Source organism: Drosophila novamexicana, unplaced genomic scaffold (assembly GCF_003285875.2).
Source record: "Drosophila novamexicana strain 15010-1031.04,08,12 unplaced genomic scaffold, DnovRS2.1 tig00001270-arrow-arrow-pilon, whole genome shotgun sequence".
NCBI lineage: Eukaryota > Metazoa > Arthropoda > Insecta > Diptera > Drosophilidae > Drosophila > Drosophila novamexicana.
Genome location: NW_020824847.1, coordinates 401086 through 423283, shown reverse-complemented (window position 1 = coordinate 423283; position 22198 = coordinate 401086). Strand labels below are relative to the sequence as shown.

The following is a 22198-nucleotide window of genomic DNA, read 5'->3' as shown; positions in this document are numbered from 1 at the left end:
TTCAGCGATTTTGTATTTTCCGCTCGCAATTGTGGAAGATCGTTTGTGAAAATGCTTCAGAGGCATGTTTCACGCTTTTCGGTAAATTCACGGCAACTTGTTGGAAATGAGGCTCAAAGATTTGGTGTGTGTTTGATACGGAAAGAAACCCTGGCCGGGACAGGACGAGCTAATACTCAGAGGTATATGTATATATATATATATATATGTACATATATATATGTATTTTTATATAGAGATATATGTGTGTGTTATGCCTTTTGGCACGTTGAATTTGTGTGGCTCATCTTGTGGCTGTGGTCAGGGTATAGCAGCAACTGCTTATAAATCATTCGACTAACAGCAACAGCAGCAACAACAACAACAACAGCAGCAGCAACAACTGCCTTGCAACGAGTTGTGGCAAAGTATCTATTGGATCTATTATTTGACTTTTATGTGCGCATAAATGCGGCAATATGACGACGACTGCAAACGATGCCAACTGCCAGCAAAGCTGAATGCGGTCGTGCGGAAGGGGGGAGTGGGGGCCAGTTTCGGTTTGGCTGTGGACGAGTTTTTGGCCGTGCCAACGGCAAACTTGCAACTGGATACGTGCCACAGCCAGCCAACTTGCCACAGTCGGTCAGCGTACTCCGGACTCCGGACTCCGGACTTCGCATTGCACTTTCATGTTAATTAACAAGAAATTTTTATCAGCTGCGATTATGCGAATGCCACACATCCAATCCAATCCATATATGCAACTGAGCTAGATTAACACGCCACGCCCAGCGCGCCACAGCGCCCGCCCCATCCATATTGGCGATAAGCAGCGACAGACAACAAATTGTGGCACATCAGTTAGCGGCAGCAGCAACAGGCTGCGATAAAAGCCAGCACCAGCTGGAGTAGCCAAATGTGGAAGGCAACCAAAATGAAAATAATCAGATTGGTTAAATAGCCAAAGATCAGTAAGAGAAGCTACACGAACTCTACTTAGATTACAGCCAAGAAAGTCACACCGAACTTGAAATACCCTTGCAGAGCAGAAGTTTATGCGAGAGCTTCGATTCGGCAAGACAGTAGACATACAAGCTGGTATTCCAAGGCCTTGACTTATCTATCTATAAAATGTATCAAGTTTCCATCCATTTCCCGCCGTTGGAAATTTAACGCACGGTGAGAAAAGTAGACTTTCGTTTGAGTTGAATGTTTTTGCCAAAAGCAGTGAATTTTGCGAAAAGTGTGAATATATGACGATCGCATGGTAAATGTGGAAAAGTGTGGATTTTGCGAAAAGTGTGAAAATTGTCTTAAATAAATTCTTATATAGTTTTGTGCTTATGATTTTGGGCCCGCAACTTCAACCACCAAGTCGTTGACTGCCATTTCCACGTGGACTTTGCACATTTTCACGAAATGTGTGAAACATGTCTCAAATACATTTTGCGTAAAAGAAAATGATCTTGAGGCGGATTGGCAATGAAAATGATAAGAAAAGAATACACTGTTGAACAAAAAACTTTCATAGAATTTTATTTCGTGTATTTTCCACACTTGTGGGTGGAATCCCAAAATCCCGTTTTAGTGGTAACAAGAGGTAGCTGTAAAAGGAATTACCTCGCGTCGATTTGAAGTCAGTCGGGACAGGCAGCTTTATATATAGAGTAGATGGAGTCGGATATATCTTCTTTTGTCTGTTTCATATATGAAAATATTGATATTTGGGAATAGTATGGGCGGGACATTTCCATGGGCATGATCCTACGCAGCCCCACATATTGTTATAAGCGGAGTTTATATACCAATATACCCGTCTTCACGTTGTGAATAGAGTATTAAAATAAAGTTTGATTAAATTGACATGCTCTTATTCTAATCCTTTCTCTCTCTCTCTCTCTCTCATCTCTCGCTCTCATTACAGGTATGTTGCACTTTGGTCGTAGTTAAAGCGAATTCCGTTCGAAAGTTAAAACTGAGCAAAACAAAAGACTTAAGCAAAGAACTTGCCGCAGCGGCCCAGGCGCAGTGTGGCCAGATTATCGTATAACCCATTTGTGTGAGAGCACGGCCAGAAGCATGGCCCTGTTTCCATCCTCCTCGCGTCCGCGCACGCTCATGGAGCAGCTGTTGGCGCGCAAAATCGAAGCAGCCGCGGCAGCCGGTGGCGCTGGTTCCGGTTCCGGTTCAGGCTCCGGTTCGGCTGGCGGCGCCGGTGCCGGCGCCACTGTGCCCGGCGCAGTTGCTGCCGCTGCTGGCAGCGGCGCTGCCTCCATTGTGAGCCGCCTGCGTCGCACCGATTCGCTGGACTCGACGAGCAGCCTGGGCTCCCTGGCATTTGGCGAGGATGTGTGCCGCTGCGACGACTGTCTGCTGGGCATTGTTGATCTGTACGTGATCAGCGCGGCCGAGGCGGCCAAGAAGAAGGTAGGTGGGTCGCAGAGTGCCGTGGAGGTGGAGGGGGAGGGGCAAAAGCTTTTGCGTTCACTTTGGCTGGCGTGTGGCGTTAATTAGTTTAGTCGAAGCGAGCAAAAGCTCGCAACTGGTTTGCAACTCGACTAAATTGATCAATTCGAAAGCTTCGCGCTGCTTGCGCTAGCTAGCGACAGCAGCGGCAGCAGAGACAGACCATGCAGCTTTGGCCAAGTCGGCTTTGGACTCAGCTTCAGGCGTCGCCGTCTACGTTGCGGTCGTTGTGGCCGTTGTCGCATTGAATTATTGGACTGTTGGACCGGTCCGAAAGCTGCTGTTCGCGCTGCCAGCGTAGTCGTTGCCATTGACGTCACAGGCTTTATGATGCGACCGTACGCCCCGACGCTGACGCGCTTGGCCTTACCTGTGCGCGCGAACGAGAGAGACACAGAGAGAGAGAGCGAGAGAGAGAGTGTGTGTGAGAGCGCACGGAGAGCAGCCGCAGCAGCCGCAGCAGCAGCTCAAGCGTTTAAGACTCAGCGACGGGGCGCTGGGGGAAAGTTCATTGAGAAATATATTCAAATCTGAAAAGCTGCACAAGGAGCAGCAAAGAGAGCAACAAAATTTATAAGTTTGCGGCTCAAGAAAAAGTGTGTAAGAGAGAGAGAGAGAGAGAGAGAGGGAGTAGAGAGCGATGCACAAGTTTCGAATTTAATGAATGGAGAAAGCGACAGATTGATAAAGTATAATACGTATAACTGCACGTTTTGAAATTACGCTTTTCATAAATAAGAATTATCCAAATATTTATTATTAATTTACATTTGGCATATATGTACATCTCTTGGGCTTTTTTTTTACATATGTATATTAAAATTTATATTTAAATTGGCCCCCAAACAAATTAGCACCTTTTCTTGCAGAAATTCTTCAATTTTAAACATAATTTAGCACATTTTATACCTTTTTTGCAGCTTGAAAAGGAAATTTGCGTTTCAAATAACTAAAAAATAATTGAAAAATTTATAGACTAACAGATTTCACGTTCTGCCAATGAGTGAAATTAATCGAAAATCGAAATCGAATTCGAATTCGAAACTGTATTATTCCACATGAAGCTGGTAACAAGCGACTCACGCTTGAAGCTGCGCCGCTTTGGCGTCATCTTTTCGCTCAATTTTAGCTCTTATCCTTTTGCGTGCTGCGACGCACACACACATACACACGCGTGCGCTCAGCTGTTTACACTGTGGCGCTCTCAGTGAACAGCGCAAAGAAGACACGCGGACAGACGCAGAGCGCGCTGAGCAGCTAATAATGAGCTTTGGCTGGCGCACAGCCTAATGAAAGCTACACAATTTGCCATTTCCACTATCAATTTCCATTGTTTGTGTCTGGGCGCTTGGCCTTCCAACACTGAACGTCATGCCCACTTCCACTCCCACTGCCCGCTCTCTCTCTAACATGCTCTCTCTCTGCTTTGGCATTTACTGTTATCAGTCGCGCGCCCATTGGGGTTAGGACTTCAATGCTGCGACTGCGACGCAACGTCGCTGCCGCTCACTGCTCACTGCTGCTAGCTGTCTGCTGCTCATCGCGGCAGCGACAGCGGCTCTGACTGTGTGTGCCTGCCTGTGTCCCCCGACCAGTTGAGCTTTTGCAGCGATCGCGTGCGGCTGGGCTCTGTCTCGGCATCTGTTACCAGCAAACGGCTACTGTTATTGTCACTGTTACGGCAATTGCGACTGCGACTGTTACACGCTATTGCTTGTGCTCTGCTGCTGCCGCTGTCAAACGAATTTTCCCGTCGCCGTCGCCGTCGCCGTTGCGCGTTTGCGTTTGCGTTTTTCAAGCCAATGTCTGGCACGCGTCGCGTCGAGCGCCAGCAGCTGCAGCAACGCAAACAGAAACAGTAAATACAACAACAAAAACAACCGCAAACCAAACAAACAAACGAAACAAGAACAACTTTAACAACAATAACATTAAGCAGAGCTGTTTTGACTGCCTGTCTGTTGTTTCAGAAAACAAAAAAAAAACAGAAAAAAAAACGGGCAAAAATTCCAACTGAAAAAAATTTAATTAAATTTCGCCTCGGTTCGCGATTTTGTGTGTTTTCATTTTGTCTTCTTATTTTATTGTTGTTTTTTGCTGTGTGTGTGTGCGTGTATTTATGCACTTGTGTATGTTAAGTGCTGTTGTTTCATATATATACATTTACATATACATATGCATATACATATATGTATGCATATAAATACATGTACATATATTTCTTGTTGCTGCTTGTTTAACATGAAAGCTCTCACGTTGACAATTTTTCTGCTGGAAGCGCTGGAAATGCCCAACGTTGCAAGCTGCGCAGTTGTTGTTGCCGCTGCCGCTGTTGCTACTGCTGCTTCTTCCTCTTCTTCTACTTCTGGTTTGCTGTAAAAAGTGTTAATTGAAGCACGCGCTGACGCGTCGCACGCCGACGCGGTGCAGAGTGGGCGCGCGTTACGTTCGGCTGCTGCGCGTGTGATGAAATGTTGGATGAAGGGAAGGAATGGAGTGGTGTGGTGGTGGTAGGGGGGGGGGGGGGGGTGTATTGATCTGCTCTGCAATGAAATTAATTCAAGTTTATGTAAACATTTCAACGCCGACGTCAATGGAGAATGCTACGCACTTTGCCAGCGCGTAAGAGAGAGTGTGCTGTGGTGGAGGGGGGTGGGGGGCAGCTGAGTTGCTTGACTCGGCAACGCGCGCGCGCACCAATTGGGAATTATATAATAATAAAAGACGCATCGCATGTTTTATTAAACAATTTTGGTTTGCCAGCAATTTTGGCAATTGAAGCTCATTTATCGCCCGAGACCCACAAATGGCAGTCCAAGTCCATTTTACCATACACACACACACACACACACACCCCCCCCCCCCCCCCCTCCCCGCTGCCGGTACCACTTTGCCTCCACCATAATTGGCATCAATCGTTCAATATACATCCGCTGGTGCCTCTCCAGCAGCGCCCATACCCACCCACCCACACGCTCAGCCACCCAGCCTTAAACGCCCTCAATGACGATCAATGTACCCCCCCCCCCCCCCCCCCCCCCCCCTCTGCTCTCTCGCCACACACACAACCCCCCGAGCACCTAATTCTATCGCATTTTGTGCGTCAATGGCGACCGCCCGACGCAACTGAAATAGAAAAAAGTGTTTACTTTATTAATTTTAAGCTTTCGGCAGTTAAGAAACAAAAAAAATACACACACAGACACAAACACATCTACATGGAGGAAAAAAAAAACGTTGCTTTTTTCATTGTTATGCGGGGTGAATGCCGCACATTAAGCGCAGTCCGGCGGGGCATTAGAGGATGATTGAGGGGGGGGGGGGGGGGGGGAGTAGTCCGGGTAAGAGCTGGCGTTACGTATCCCCACACCCAGCCATACAGGGTTTTGTATCTTCAGATACATTTGTATCTATTGCGCCAATAATAATATCTATAGATATCTACACATGTATGTACGCATATATCTATTATCTAGGCGTAGATCGGGCCTTCGACGACGGCATGTGCGAAACGGTGTTTATTAGATAACGAATAGCAAATTACCTATTTGAAGCGCAGTCAAAACAGACGGCACGATAGGCAAGGCGAGAGAGAAAGTGAAACGGAGAGAGAATAAGAGAGCGACCAGGATTAGAGAGAGAAGCAACAGAAGGAAATGAAGAAAGATCGGGATAAGTTAAGGATCGAGTGGGGAGAAACGAAGCAGAAAGAGAGCGGAGGGCGAAAGAGATGAGCAAAGAGAAAAAGGAAAATATACATAAACGAGGAGATAATTAGAGAATGGAGAAAGCGAGCTGGAGAGAGTGAAATAGAATTTTCGCGATCAGATATAGAAAGAGAGATGTGAATGGACGAACACAGCATTTTTTATGAAAAAGTTAAGGACAAGCTGAGGAAGGAGAGAGTAAGAGTATAAATACAGCGAGCTGACAAAGGGGATTAAAAGATCGGCCACGATTTTGTGAATACATAAAATACAGAGCTATACAATGGGGCTTACAAACAGATGAAACAGACATGACATCTACAACAATATCTAGAATAAACAGTTAAATAAAGATACAAGTGAAAGTGGCATGAAAGAAAGTATCTGAAATAACAGGCAATGGATTTCTTTGCAAGGCAAAGACTGAAAGGCAAGGGGGAAAGAGAGAGAGAGAGGGAGAGTGAGAAGGATGAGGGACTGAAAGAGGGAGAGCTAGGGAGAGAGGGAGAGAGAGACAGGGAGAGATAGAGAAAGAGGGTAAGGGAAAAATAGGAAGAGAGAGACAGAAACAGGGCAAGTGAGACTGAAAGAGAGAGGGAGAGAGAGACAGGGATAGACCGAGAAAAAGAGAGAGACAGAGAGACCGACGTTTAGAGAACTTGGTATATTTGAAAAAAAAAAACTAAGAGTTTTTCTAGTACATTTTCTTTTGTATCCATGTCAACTATATGATATAGTCTACCGATTCCCGCCGACATAGAAATGTTGACTGTGTGGAAGAAAAAAAAAAAAAAAAAATCGTATCTCAATCAGGTTTCATCAGGATAGCTTCAGAACTGAGATAGTTCGCACAGTCAGCTAGAAAGTATATGGCTTTAGGGATACGACCATAAAAGCTGATCAAAAAGGGAGAAAATATATATATATATATATAATATAAATATCAAAACTTTAGTCGAGCAAGTTAAAGAAAATGAAAAGGAAATTTAGAAAATGTTCAAGAATTGAAATATACAAAAGATCTAGAATGTGTGAAAGAAACATATAGATAGAAGAGAAGCAAAAGTAAAATAATCGCTGGTTTTTTTGGGATATTCTAGAAGTGTTTATAGAAGACGCATTTGATATACCCTAGAGCCAACAGGCTAAAGTCTAGATGATGCATTTGAGATTATCTGTGGGTACATTGAGTAAAAGTCGAGCATTAATTGAGATACTCTCTAAATATGACAGTTTAGCTTGGGTCCCTTTATCAGTGCGCTTTGCACACGGTTCAGTTCCGATTGACCGCGATATTTCTAGTATATATACATGTACTATATGTATATATATATATGTGTGAGTGTGTGTACGTGTGTGTATACAAGTTGCATGTTTATACGGATGTTTATGCACATGTCCAGCTGCGCCCTGTCTGCCCCTCCTCCTTTCTCGACGCCCTCTTCTTCTGGAGTGCAGCTGCAGTTTCGTTTGTTCCGGCATATCTCGCCGCTTCCATATCGATCGGCCTACTTATAGTCGCCATATTGTGGCCTATAATGCGGGCACGCACACACACACACACACCGCACACACACACACATCGCACACACAAAAGGTGCCTCATACAACGGCGACGTTCCAAGGTTTCCAATTGTTGTTGTTGTTGTGCTTCGTTATCGCAGCGTACAACTTTTGCAAATGACGTCAAATGCGAAGAGCACAGCTGTCAGACAGAGACAGGAAATTACACGCAGTGAGAGAGAGAGAGAGAGAGAGAGAGAGAGAGAGAGAGAGCGTACAGTGATCGCTCGGCAATTAAAACTTACACTGAATACAATTGTTCCAATAATAGAAACGGAAATTTTCTGGAAACGTAATTTCTTATTTTTCGAAAAAAACAACAAAAAAAAATATATATAGCGTGTAGAAATGTGCACAAGATATTTGAGAAACAATTAAGTACACATTGGATCAGTATCAACATTCAATTCTTTGTGAACAGATCCTAACTATCCAACTATTTAGTCAACTATGCGAACTCAGTTTGTGTGAAAGCTATCTTCTTGAAATTTGAAACAGATATGTATTTTTGCTGCAGCCAGCACATATATCGAGATCAGCCTGAACGGTAGACTATATCTGATAGTTGTCATAAGAAAAGAACGACCTAAAAAGTCAGTTGTCGTATGAGCATTATTTTCGTTTTTATAGTTAGTCGAGGCAAACTTCAGCTAGATTCTCTGACAACTAAATACATCACTTTGATTGGGTATAAAAAAATGCACTGCAAAAAATAGGTTTGTTTGTGGGAAAAACATATGCGCTCTGAACGTACACTAAAAAAAATTTTAAATTGTTAAAAAAAGAAACAAAAAAGAAAAAAAAATGAAAGAAATTTCTGATAATTGTTCGTTTCGTTATTTAAACTTAAGAAAATCTTCAAAAAGGAAAAATATTTTTTCATGATTTCAGAGAGTTTATTATTCTAGAAGAATATAAAAATTAAATTTTTTTTTTCTTTATTTCCGAAAATCATTTAGGATAATTGTTTTGTAGGAGTAATTTTTTTGAAATCAAGAAAAATATGCCGTTTTTTTTAAACTTCTAGGTAAATATGCTCCCAGGATAATAATCTTCTTGGATCATATTATTCTATGATAGAATACGATAAAGGATATAATAATGGAAGCAAACTTTTCAAATCAAGCAAAATACAATTTTTTAGCATTTTACTAGAATAATATTCTTATAGGAGTAAATTTTTTGAAATTAACAAAAGTATCCTGTTTTTTTATGCTTCTAGGTTAATCTATTTTTGTAGGTCCATGTCCTGCTAGGATTATATTCTTCTGGGATAATATGGCATATGGGAGTAAATTGTTTTTCTAGGATAATTTTCTTCTAGCAGTAATTCTCCTGAAGTTAAGAAACACATTCTTCTTTTTGGAGGATTTTCTGAAACTAAAAAAACTATTTTTTTAAGTTCTTTGAAGCATATTTTTCTGAATTTAAGAAAAATACTCTTGTTTTTTTTATATGAGAAAATTTCTTTTGCTTGAATTAAGAAATATTTTCATCATATTGCTAAAGCCTAAGGGGCACATCATTTTTTTTGAGTGTACTTCCAGAACGTCGTAATTATTTTTTGTATGCAAAAGTCTGATTTATGTGCGGAACACTGTAGTTGGCATTCAGAGTCGAGTGTGTGTGTGTGTGTGTGTGTGTGTGTGTGTGTGTGTGTGTGTAACTGGATAGCTAGGTTTCCATTCCTGATACTCTATTGTTACCATTGTTGTTGCTGTTGTTGTTGTTGTTGGCATTACCATTTGCATTATTATCATAATGCGATTGTTGTTCGGGTTTGCCTTGCCCCCGACTCTGCTTGGGCCGTTTAGTTCCGATTTTGGTTGATGTTACGTATTCCAATTTCGTTGTGCTTGTGGTTAAAGAGTCCACACACGCACACACACACACTCGCACACACTCGCACACACACATGCAATTACCTAAGGCGGTTTTGGCGGTTTTGCAAGCCGAACCGCAGATGGCTGTGCGAAGCGGCCGAGATGCCAGCACGCTCCTGCAATGCCTACTTAGATGCTGTTCTTGCTGTTGTTGCTACTCTCGCATACATCTGTATTAAATTTAATCAATTTTGATTGATGTGTGCGCCAATGCAACAGCAACAGCAACAGCAACAGCAACAGCGACACGCCGACAACAACCCAAAACAAGCACAAGTTTGTCGCAGCTTCAATTTGAGTTGAGCCACAACGAATTCCAGATGCGCTTACTGCACGCATTCAGTTGCAGCTATTATAGGATTTTTGTGGAAATTAGATGCAAGCTACTTCGTCTCAGGCCCCAATTCGCCGCCTGCTTTGTCTTTGTCTTCACCTCAAGGTGCAACTTTAACTTTAACTAACTCTCAGTTCTGTAACTCTTAGGCATTTGAGCAAGAGACGAATTCGGGCTGCTCTTCGAGTCTTCAAAATATTAACAAGTCCAATCTATGCACATTTAGAAACCGTAAAACGAATCCAAATAATGTGTTGACTCTAAGAAAGATATTTTTCATGATGCTCGACTTGTAGATACCCTAAAAATGGTGTGCTTTAAAGCGGATACGCAACACAGAAGCATGCAAAGACACGCTAGCTCTGCTTCTTCTTCCCTTATTTCCAGAAATCCTTTCTTGAAGACCTTCCGATCTTAATGAAGAATAGACGTGTATATATTTATGCATATCTGCCTGTTGCATAGACTTATAAATAGTCTATATACTCTAAAGGTGCAGCTGTTCTTCTTTTTGGCTTGGGTTCTCTTTGGTTCCGGTTTCCACCAATTCGCCAATCCTGTTCATTGTAGGGTATTCGCATAGTCAGCGTGCTTTTAGAGCTGCATAAACATTTGGCTTGGGTGACGTGAGCTGCATTCGTCGGCGGGTCGCTCGGTGGGTCAATGGTGGTTGGCTAAGGCGCGAACAGGTTCGCAAATGCGCAGAAATCAATCACAGCCAAAGGCAGCAGCAGCAGCAACAACAGCAACAGCAGCAACAGGTGACAGGTGCCACAGAAACTGATGGTTCTCGATTCTCGGTTCTCGCTGTGCAGCTCATTGTGGCCGGTGGATGCAGTGCGTCTAATGCGCAAGTGCAAGTCGCGCGGACGCCCTTCACATGTCCTGTAAAATGTCTGTGTGCGCACTCGTAGCAAGTACCGTTAACGGACAAGTAGGAACGACAACAACGACGCCGCCAACATCGACGACGCCAACGCCGCCGCCATCGCCGCAGGTGCGCATCTACGAGGACTTTGACAGAATGAGCGCCAAGGAGGTCTATTACAATGAGGCGGGCAAGAAGGTTACCGTCAAGCTGCTGCACTTTCCCGACGTCCTGCCCGAGGACATTGCCAAGCTGCGCTTCGATGACGAGGACGATCCCAATGCCGATGCCGATGTCGATGACGACGATGGCGTCGATAGCGATGCGGATCGCGCTGCCGGCAGCAAATCGCCCGCCAAGACCAGCGCCGACAGCGAGGATGGCGGCAGCGAGGCCGAAGCGCCCGTTCAGGATGCCAATTGCAATGCCACAGCAGCTGCCGGCACAGGCGGTGGCAACAGCAGCGGCGGCGGCGGCGGCGGCGGCGCCACGAAGAAAATCTTTCGCCGCAAGCTATCCGGCAACAATATGCAGACGCGCAAATGCAGCCTGGCCTTTGCCCAGGCGCACGGCATTAAGCAGCGCGCCGAAAAGAAACTATCGATGCCCACCATTAGCATTACGGCCAATCCGGGCGAGCATGTCAGCTTGTCGGCCGGACGCAAATTGTCGCAGCAGCATTCGCTGCCGCTGATGATGATGTCGACGCCGCCGCGTCGCAGCCACTCGCCGCTGGGCCAGAGCCTCTGCCCCGGCTACATACAGTACTCCAAGTCGCTGCTGGAGGTGCCCATGCCGCGCGATTATGGCTATGCCAGCAGCGATGATCTGAGCTCCGAGTGGGACTCTGATGTGTCCACGTCGGCGGCCTCAGGCACAACGGGAACGGGCTCGGGCGCTGCGGGCGCGTCCACAGCAAGCGGCACCAAGAAGGTAAGACGACGTTGGCTGCCCTGCTACGTGTTGCTCAACGGTGATCAATCGGCTTTATTTGGCGTTATCCGCGCTTATCCGGCATTATCCGCAGTTATCCGAAACTATTCGGAATTCTCCAACATTCAAATTACTGTTTCTCAAATGAAAGACTCACCAATAGTCCCGCCTTCAAGCCAAATGTGCTTATCCGCGGTTATCCGGCTACATATAAACGACTGTATCCCATATTTTCATTCCTTAGTCTGATATTTTCCGGCTACAACCGGTTAAAGAGCGGCAATATATGGCGCTTAACCAGTACATTAATAATATTGGCTACGCTCTCGTTCTTATACGGCGCTAGTCGACATTGTACGGCACTTTTGCAATGCTTAGACGTCACTGTTAAGCGCTTTTAAGTGCGCTGCTGTTTAAGCATTGACGTCATCGGCTGTACTTTAAGATCTAAACTGTCTGCCGCTATCCGGCATACATACGCTGCTTATCCTGAACTATTCAGCGCTTATGTGGTGCTTACTCAGTTGTTTCTTAAGCACATACGCCATTGGATATACTTTGAGTTCTGTTCGGTATTATCCGACATTATCCGGCATTATCCGCAACTTTACAACGCCCATTTGGACTCGTTAGGCGTGCCTCAAGAACTAAGTGGCGCGCCTCTGGCGTTATTCAAGATTTGCTCGACCTTATCCGGCTTACCCAACCCGCTTATCCAACGCTTAGCCAGTAGTTACTCAATCACTGACGTCATTCGCCCCGGCTGTACATCCGAAACTCGTCCCATTTCGAGCTATCAACTTTTATCGTCTTGTATTCGTAATGGTCACCGACCGGGGAGGTGGCGGGCGTCCATGACGGCGTCGCGGGGCGCAGCTGTTGGAAATATCACAAGCCAAGTTTTCAATGAATCGTTTTATTTAAGTGTCGCCATCTAACGAGCAATTACAACAGCCGCCAGATGGCGCCACGATCATACAAATATTCGCATTCAAGCAGTTGAAATATTGAAAAAACATTAAGAACCATATTTAATAGCGTTTTTTTTCTCGCTTTTATCGTTTTTCAGAGCTCCGGCTGGCGCAAAATACGAAACATTGTGCAATGGACGCCCTTCTTTCAGACATACAAGAAGCAGCGCTATCCGTGGGTGCAGCTGGCCGGTCACCAGGGCAACTTCAAGGCCGGTCCCGAGCCGGGCACCGTCCTCAAGAAGCTCTGCCCCAAGGAGGAGGAGTGCTTTCAGGTGCTCATGCAGGATGTGCTGCGGCCCTATGTGCCCGTCTACAAGGGCCAGGTGACCAGCGAGGATGGCGAACGTGAGTCCTAGAATTAATAGCTATAACTATGATTGACTGACGGAACGATTGACTAACTAGCTCATCTAATGTCTGGCAAAGGGTCTCGAATAATTAACAGACTGATTGTTTCAGTACAGTGACTACATGATTGAGATTGCGCTGAGCGAATGACTGATTGAATTGACTGATTGACTAATAGATATTCTATCCGACCGGTTGACTCATTAACTGACTGATTGATTGTGTGGCTGACTGACTTATTGTATGCCTGACAAACTGATTAACAGACCTAATTATTATTTTGATTGATTGCCGATTGATCGGTTGACTCACTGATCAAATCAGCAACTTTCTGACAGACTGGCTGATTGACTGTGTGATTGATTGATAAATTTATTGACTTACTGACTGATTGGTTGACTGTGCAATTGATTGATTTACTGACTGATTGATTGATAAATTGATTGACCTACTGAAAGATTGATTGACAGCTAACTGACTGATCAAAAACTTAACTGTCTGACAGACTGGCTGATTGACTGTGTGAATGATTGATAAATTGATTGACTTACTGACTATTTGATTGACAGACTGAGTAAAAACGTAACTTTCTGACAGACTGGCTGATTGACTATGTGATTGATTGATAAATTGACTGACTTACTGACTGACTAATTGATAAATGGATTGACTTACTGACTGATTGATTGACCTGATGCTCTGTATAATTCCAACTCTGCGTTACTTTCAGTCTATTTGCAGCTGCAGGATCTGCTCAGCGACTATGTGCAGCCATGCGTGATGGACTGCAAAGTGGGTGTGCGTACCTATCTGGAGGAGGAGCTGTCCAAGGCCAAGGAGAAGCCGAAGCTGCGCAAGGACATGTACGACAAAATGATACAAATCGATGCACAGGCCCCCAATGCCGAGGAGCATGCGGCCAAGGCGGTTACCAAGCCACGATACATGGTCTGGCGCGAGACCATCTCCAGCACCGCAACGCTGGGCTTTCGCATTGAGGTGTGTGTCGCAGGCGCCGCTCTGCCCCCAGATTCTGCTCTAAGCTCATCTCTTTATTTCTTTCTCTCAACAGGGCATTAAGAAAAGCGATGGCACCAGTTCCAAAGATTTCAAAACGACCAAGTCACGCGAACAAATTAAATTGGCCTTCAGCGAGTTCCTCAGTGGCCATCCACATATTCTGGTGCGTTAATCCCTGTAACCTGTTCTATTTTCCCCAATCCCCCCTGCAGTGGGTAAATATTCCCAGATCCATCATGTCCGAGTCCTTAAGGTCATGTCGCGCCTATCTTACCATGTGCATTGCCTCAGCAGCAAGCTATCCGCATGAAACTTAACATAGATTCGTTTATTGGCTGCAGTCTGTATGTACACTCGTGGCCAAAATAATAAGCACACTAATTGTTACAGTTAATTCATATACTTTCTACTTAGTTTAAACTTTGTTTCTTGAAGCTAAAAAAACGTGACTTTCTGTATGAAACTTATAATACTTGCTGATCAAGAATTTGTAGATGGATCTCTTATTCTATATGCCCCTTAACCGTTTATATTGATTACGTTATATTACCGCCTGCCTAATCCGATCTTTGGTTTGTGCTGCTTTTACAGCCACGCTATATACAACGCTTACGGGCCATTCGCGCCACCCTGGCCGTATCCGAGTTCTTTCAGACGCACGAGGTGATCGGGAGCTCGCTGCTCTTTGTGCACGATCAGACGCACGCGAGCGTTTGGCTAATTGACTTCGCCAAGACGGTGGCCCTGCCCCCGCAGATGCATATCGATCATTATTCGGCGTGGAAGGTGGGCAACCATGAGGATGGCTATTTGATTGGCATCAACAATCTCATTGACATATTCGTCGAGCTGCAGGCGGCCATCGAAACGGAGACCGCAACGGGCACAGCATCTGGCACCGGTTCCGGCTCCGGTTCGGGTTCGGGTTCAGCTTCCGGTTCCGGTTCGGTGTCACCAGCGCCCGCCTCGAGCGGCCAGGATGAGGAGGCCGGCAAGATGTGAAAGCCAGAGCAAGAAAATAAAAATCGATATATATATATATATATCGAGATATATAGAAAACTATATAGATAACGATAATACTGAAGCGTTCCATGGGGCTGCGCCCCGCCAAGGAAATATCCTAGCACATTCCGCAGAAATGTGTTAAAACAGAAAAAAGAAACAAAATGAAATATGAAAAAATCAATTAATTAACCATTACCCAAACGTAGTCTAGTTGTCAATCATATATATATATATATATATGCATATATACCTACTTGCGTATGTATGCAATTTTTTTTTTGTTTTTTTTTCCCACTCTCTCTCTCTCTCTTAACCCGTTAAGTTTAAAAGCAAAGACTGAACAACAATATGCGTATACCTATACACAGGTATACATATATATCTACACACACACACATATATATATATATATATAGATATATATATATATATGTATATATAGTTAAATTCGTTGTGCTCCTGCGTTGCTATTGTAGTTGTAATTTACGAATGCAATTTGCACAGAAACAATGCGCAGCAAAAACTGTAACAACAACAAAAACAAGTTCAAGAACTATTTACTTATAAAAATAATGTTATTAATATTATGTGTATTTGATTATCTTCTAATAACTACATACTAATTATGTGCACTATTAAAACTCATGTAAACCGTTTAACAAGCAAAACTCAATATCTTGTATTTTTTGAATATTTGAAAATTGTGCGCGCATTTTTGCCGCGCGCCCTGAAAGTAGGCAACAACTATTTTTACTCTCTGCAGCTTGCGTCAAGTCGCACTGCCAAAACGTATTTTTATCAATTTTGACATTGTGCGCATAAAGAGATTAGTGGCAAATGTTTATTTAAGGTAATTGTTGTTGATTATCAATTTATTTACAGTGTTTTAGAGCGCCACAGGTAAAGATAAGTGCTCAGGCAGTTAGCCCGCACATATTCTCTCACTTGCTGGCGCATATATATTTGTATAGCATACTTTTAGCTGCTTGCCAAAATGCAGCCGCGCATAAAATACCATAACGCTGGTATTTAAGTGTGTCTGGTAGTTTTCTTAGCTGTTTGCGTGTGCCGTATTTTTGTGCTTGTCAATACCGGTCACATTGTTTATCAGTTAGTTAATGTTTGTTGCTGCGCGGTTGGCACGTCGCGCCTTTTGACGCGCACGCATTACAGTTACACTTGTTTTTTTTTTTTAAATGTTCGTTGTTGCATTTGCCGACGTCGCGCGCAGTTGGCGTGCATTTTAAAAGAAAACTCGTGCGTTTTTATTCATTCTTTTTTTTGTTTGATCAAACTGAAAAGTGTGTGCTAATTTTTTTTTGTCGGATGTGTGTGTGTTGGTTGGCTGTTGTTTTGGTTTTGTTGCTGGAGTATTTTTAAAAATAATACACCGAAAAGCGCATATGTACTCCAATACTCGTGCACTTGTTGTCTGTGTGTGTGTGTGTGTGTGTGTGTGTGTGAGCAGCGGCGTCTGCGACTGTTAAAAAAGTTTCTGGTTTCGTTGGCGCGACAACAACAGCGGCAGCAACAATAAATAAAACTTCAATATGCGCCGACCGGCCTTCGACTCACAATATTAACAATATATATGTATGTATGCGTGTGCTTGGACAACAAACCAACAACAACAACAACAACAGTATTGTGTCAGAAAAGGGGCGCGGGGGGCGGCGGCAGTTGAGTTTTTTGAAAATTTGTTCGAGCATCTCAACATCGCCCGCTCTCTCTCTCTGCCGCTCTCACAGCGCCTGGGGCCACAGCTGTTGCAGGCAAAAAGGCTAAAATAGCCCAAATAATAAACACACACACGGACACACTGAAGAGAGCAAAGCGCGCGCGGCAGCAAAGGAGTGAGAGAGAGCGCGAAAGAGCGAGAGAGTCAGCATTGAGCTTGAGCCGTGCGTAAAGAAATCAACAAAAAAACAAAAGCAAATACAAAACAAAAAAAAAACACAAAAATCGTGATTAATTAATATATAAATACATATATATACATACGTTTGTTTTTTTTTATATTTTTGTTTTCTTGCGGTGCTCTTGAGCTTTTAATCAAAAAAGGCTGCAGCCGCAACAACAAAAAGTGCAAATTCGAAACTAAAACTGGACGCTGAAACCGTTTTGGTCGAAGACAAGTGCAATAAAATCAAATATATGGCAAATAAATAGCAACAAAAGCAGCGGCGACAACAAAATCAATATTCAAATTAAGCAGCTAACAACAACAACAACAACAACAACAAGCAGCAGCAGCAGCAGCAGCAGCTATTCGACAACTTGTCGATAAGCCGAAAGATAACGAGCGTCGAGAAGCAGCCGCCGCAGGAGAGCGCACGCCACAGGCGGAGAGAGAGAGGGAAACGAGAGAGAGAGCGCGCGCAGCATCCCATAAGGAAAAGGAAGAAGAGGAAAATCACCACCCACCCAAAAAATAAAGAAAGAAAAAAAACATGGGACGTCGCACGTATCTGAATCGCGCCTATGCAATTTCCTACCCCAGCCGCGTCGAGGGCTGGCTGGACGTGTGCGGTAAGTCCCCGCTACCCCTACGCCCTTTCCCCTTCCCCTTTCAACTAGCAGCAACCCCACTCAAACCCTGAATCATCATCTACTTATTTCTATTTATGGAACTCTGATTGGGCTTTGCCTAAGGATCTTGAAGGGCTTAAAGGCAAAATGTCATTTTCAAGGATATCACAAAGTTGTTGAGCTAGAAAAGAAAAGAGGAAGCACTCAGCTGCATACGGTACTCATGCATATACACATGAATGCATACAGATAACCCGGCGTTGTCCGGTTGTTCACAAAACATTAAAATCGATATCTAGATATCGTAAGATATCTTGAGTTACAAACAAGATTTCTGTATAAAATCTATTTTCTTTTCTTTTAACATTCTTTCTTATTTGCATTCATAAGCATATATATAAATAATTGTACTCAGGTAAAGCTCGTTAGGTTGGGGAAAACCAAAAAGTTTCTCTCTTTCTTTGTCTCCTTCGTATTCAAATTGTTCTTTCCCATATGATATAGTGGTTCGATCCAACCCAATTCTCATCAAGATATCTCTAAAACTGGAAGAGTTCAGATAGGCAGGCAGAAAGGTCGTATAGGATAGGATAGGATCAGCAGAACTTAACCATAAAGCTGTGCTAACGGAGAGTTATCCAGAAGAAATAATTGCTCTATGAGTTGAATTTGTTGAAAAAGGATAATGTCGCAGGATTACCAAGAACTTCTCTATTAACGAATTAGATTAGGTAGGGACTAGCAAGTTGTTTGTCAGTGGAGCTTTCACTGTACATAACTAGCTGTTGTTTTTTTTGTTGTTGTTGTTTTATATAGTAATGGATATATACATTTATTTGTCGCATTTGTGTTCCATTGATTTGGGAGAAAGTTAATAAGTTCACGTAATTGCAGACAATACTAAAAGAGCTCTCCACACCTGCGAATGGCGTGTGCTCTGCTGACCAAGCTGAAGGCGGATGTGCGCTCCAATTTCGGTGATCGACAAGGCAACAAAAATGTGAATCAAATTCAAGAAACCTATTAAAAGATAAATAGATAAAGATAAGAGGGAGAGAGGAAGAGAGAGAAAGAAAAGAAAGAGAGAGAGAAAGAGCAAGAGCGAATCATTTATATTTTATATTCATTCATTTCATTTTCTAGTTTGTTTTCATTCTATTCCCTAACTCAATGTTGGCAAATGCAAACTTTGAAGTCTGGCAACCCTGTTGGCGAGAGAGAGAGAGAGAGAGAGGGCGAGAGAGAGAGAAGAAGAGAGAGAGAGAGCGATTCATTTATATTCGTACTTTATTTCATTTCTTAATTTCTTTTCAATTTATGCCTCAATTCAATTATGGCAAATGCAATTTTTGAAATCTGGCAACCCTGTTCGAGCGCTGCTATATGTTTGCTTTTGCATGCTGGCAACGCTCAGCTGTTGCGGATGCTGTACGAACTGTTTGTCTTGCACACTCTCCTGCTCTCACCTTTGAGCACCTGTGCAAATGCAGGCAATGCTCCGCTTGGCCTGGGAAAACTCAACAGGGCTGCCTCTCAGCAGCAGCAACAACAACAACAACAACGACAACCTGCCCAAAGTTGTTGTTGTTGTTGTTTTCCCGTTATCTACTATTAGCATTTTTACCTGTCGCTCATCCGCTTCAGTTTCTTGCAGTCGTCGTTGTCGTTGTTGTTGTTGTTGTGCTTCGAGGGGTTGCTTGGCTCGCCGCACGGCAAACGCACACACACGAACACACACAGTCAACGTTTGTTGTGTGTGCTCAGGCGACAAAAAGAAGAAAACAAAGTAAGAAACACGATGGCAGTATTTGCTTCTAAGCTGACCTTGCACTTTTATACCCTTGCACATTGAGATAGGTGCAAGCATATGTCTTCGACCAAGTACGGTGTATTTATATATGTATATTTATATATTCCTGATCAGTATCCATGTATAGCCATATCGCCACCTATCTCTGCCTTTCGAAGGCATTTCTGACGAAACTTTGCCTAGGTCCGTCTCGCCTGCCGGATCGAAACATTATTTCATATGAAAAACTCTGCCTTATCTTACGTTATCCAAAATTTGTATCCTGCTTCTAAAAGTAAGCTAAAACTTATCCATATCGAACTACTATATCATATAATCAATCGCAAAATGGGATTTCTTTTTATTTAATAATATTTTCTGTTTATCAAGAAATCTTCGACCCACTTCAGTTACAAGCTTGACTATTTTCTCAGCATATCTACAAAATGGGAATACCTTAGAGTATTATAGATACAATCGTACCCAAGCTTCACTTCGGCCCCCCCAACATATCTATAAAAAGTCTCTCAGATCGTAATACTATATAGTAATAAATACTATATAGGCACAATCGTGCGCAAACAACGCTTTTGCTTAACATCATTGCTAGGGCAAAATTGCTAAAGCTACAACAACAACTTATAAAACAACAAAAGTATGATAGTATGACATATATATTTCTTCAGCTCGCAAATTCTAATTAATAGAGTTTTGGAATATGTCGTTGTTTACGTGAGTTCTCGAAGCGCTCTTCATTTTAAATTTGTAAATAATTCAATTTCAAATAAACTGATATATAAATAAATATGTGCTATTCCATATTTGAAATTTAAATATTCAACAGAAAATAATGCCACAGCTTAGCCTCAGATTAAATGTTGTTTTGGTTGCTTTATTTTTAAAAAGCAGCTCGGTCCAGAGGCTTATTGTAGAACATGCCAAAGAATTAATAAAATATAGTTGAAGCTATTTGTTAATGACTCGAAAGAAGCGAAGTTTAAGTAGCTACTAATCCCAACAGGAGGATATGCTCCAGCTAAAGTGCGTGATAAATGTTGCCATCCTCCTGGTATATAACTGTTTGTTGACTTTGATTGATTTGATATAACTTATATAGATTTCCAGTAGATGTTGGCACTCCTTTTTCAATATGAATCCCTTGATATGCTCCTGCTAAAGGGCGTGGTAAATCATAAGCATCCTCCTGGTAAACAATTCTTTGTTAACTTATAAACTTCAATTATAAATCACTTCGCTTGCAAAGTAATTTGAACTTCTTCCTAATAACAACAAAACCTGTTCTAACGAAATGTTGATATGCACCTGCTAAAGTCCGTGGTAAATGTTAGAAACCTCCTGGTAGTTTTTATTGTTGCCTTATAAACTTAATTAAGACAATTGATATCGATCTGCAGTTGTTGAAGGCAACTCGTTTTCAATATGAATCACATGATACGCTCCTGCTAAAGTCTGTGGTAAATGTTAGCAACCTCCTTTTAAAGTCGATTTTATTGGCTTATAAACCTAATTTAGATAGGTAACTCTTTTCAATATGAATCACTTGGCATGCGAATCAAATTGAAACACATTTTGTTGCTTGGCAACAACTGCAGTTGTTGTTGCTGTTGTTGTTGTTGTTGTTGTTGTTGTTGTTGTTGTTGTGGGTGCTTCCCATCGATAAAGTCGTGCCGTGCCGTGACGAAGTGAAAAATAAAAGGCTTCAAGGCATTTGCCGTCGCAGCAATTGGCAAATGGCAAATGGCAAAGCTCTTTGCCGCTTGGCTCTCTTCTGGCCATATTTGGTTCATACTCTTTTACAAAGTGCAAACGGGTATATTGGCTGTGTGCAATATTCGCCATAAACTCCTGTCATATACGACCACGCCCAATAGGGCCTGGGGCTGCTGACAACCTTCAGTGAAGTTCAAGTTTAGCTACCTTTTTGGGCCACGCCCACTCCAAACGCATAAATCATAGATTAAGTTTAAAAGCTACTTTTATAAAATTTACCATGAAGTTTACCATTTAGCTGCTCGTTAGCTTTTAACGAAAGGGTATTGCGCAGTCGGTTGCATCCGACTGCAAAATTCTATCTTTTAATGTATTTTGTTAATATTGTTTTGTGTATTTATTTAATGTGCACGCTGCGGCGGGTGTGTGTGTGTAGGTGTGTGCGTGTGTGTGTTGGTGTGTGTGTGTGTGTGTGTGTGGATTGGTGTGTCAAGGTCATTTGTGACATTCTAACAGCCTTTGAGCTTTTGGCCGCTTGGCCTTGCCTTTGCCCGCCCGCAAACACACACACACACACACACACACACACACACACGCACACACACGCACAGCTCTTGACCGGGCTTGGCCCCTGCTGCGAGCAGCTGTTGTTGTTGTTTCGTGTTGTTGTTCCTGTTTGTGTGCCCGCTGGCTTGACATCATTTCTGTCATGTTTGCCTGGCCGCCTCGTGTCTCATGTTTCATGTTTCAGGTTGCATGTTGTTAGCCGCTTTCGCTTTGCATGTCACTTGGCCGTCTTGGCTAACACGTCTTCGCTTTTGGCTACGCTTTTGGCCAGCTAACGTCTTGGCCCGATTCTTGGGCCACGCACTGCCAACGCTTTTGGATCTAAGCAAAGTGGCTTTCGGGCCAATTTGCCATTTCTCTGCGTGATACCCTCTGCTAACCCTATACCCAAAGGGGTAGCTCGGATCTTGTCTGTGCATAGGTTCAAGCCAAAGGATAATCATCATGAACATCATATGATAATCATCATTAATCAATATTAATTTTCAAATACAAA

General features: G+C 43.1%; 2 protein-coding genes across 7 annotated transcripts in view; both read left to right on the top strand.

Moving 5' to 3' along the window:
* Window positions 1-15737, top strand: part of LOC115766829 (inositol-trisphosphate 3-kinase B) — a 33999-nt gene extending 18262 nt beyond the window's left edge. The window contains exons 1-6 of one of the 3 annotated variants that reach the window (XM_030710866.1): window positions 4069-4306; window positions 10751-11736; window positions 12806-13055; window positions 13789-14057; window positions 14131-14241; window positions 14670-15737. In XM_030710866.1, the coding sequence (XP_030566726.1) occupies window positions 10816-11736; window positions 12806-13055; window positions 13789-14057; window positions 14131-14241; window positions 14670-15080 (1962 nt within the window). In that variant the 5' untranslated portion in view covers window positions 4069-4306; window positions 10751-10815 and the 3' untranslated portion in view covers window positions 15081-15737. Of the gene's footprint in view, window positions 1-1906; window positions 2410-4068; window positions 4307-10750; window positions 11737-12805; window positions 13056-13788; window positions 14058-14130; window positions 14242-14669 lie in introns of those variants that run through there. The other 2 variants (XM_030710867.1, XM_030710865.1) reach the window with 2 other exon arrangements.
* Window positions 15738-17337: 1600 nt separating this feature from the next.
* LOC115766836 (probable Ras GTPase-activating protein) overlaps window positions 17338-22198 on the top strand; it is an 81913-nt gene continuing 77052 nt past the window's right edge. For all 4 annotated transcript variants that reach the window (XM_030710879.1, XM_030710877.1, XM_030710878.1 and 1 more), the window contains exon 1: window positions 17338-17615. In XM_030710879.1, the coding sequence (XP_030566739.1) occupies window positions 17537-17615 (79 nt within the window). In that variant the 5' untranslated portion in view covers window positions 17338-17536. The remainder of the gene's footprint in view (window positions 17616-22198) is intronic.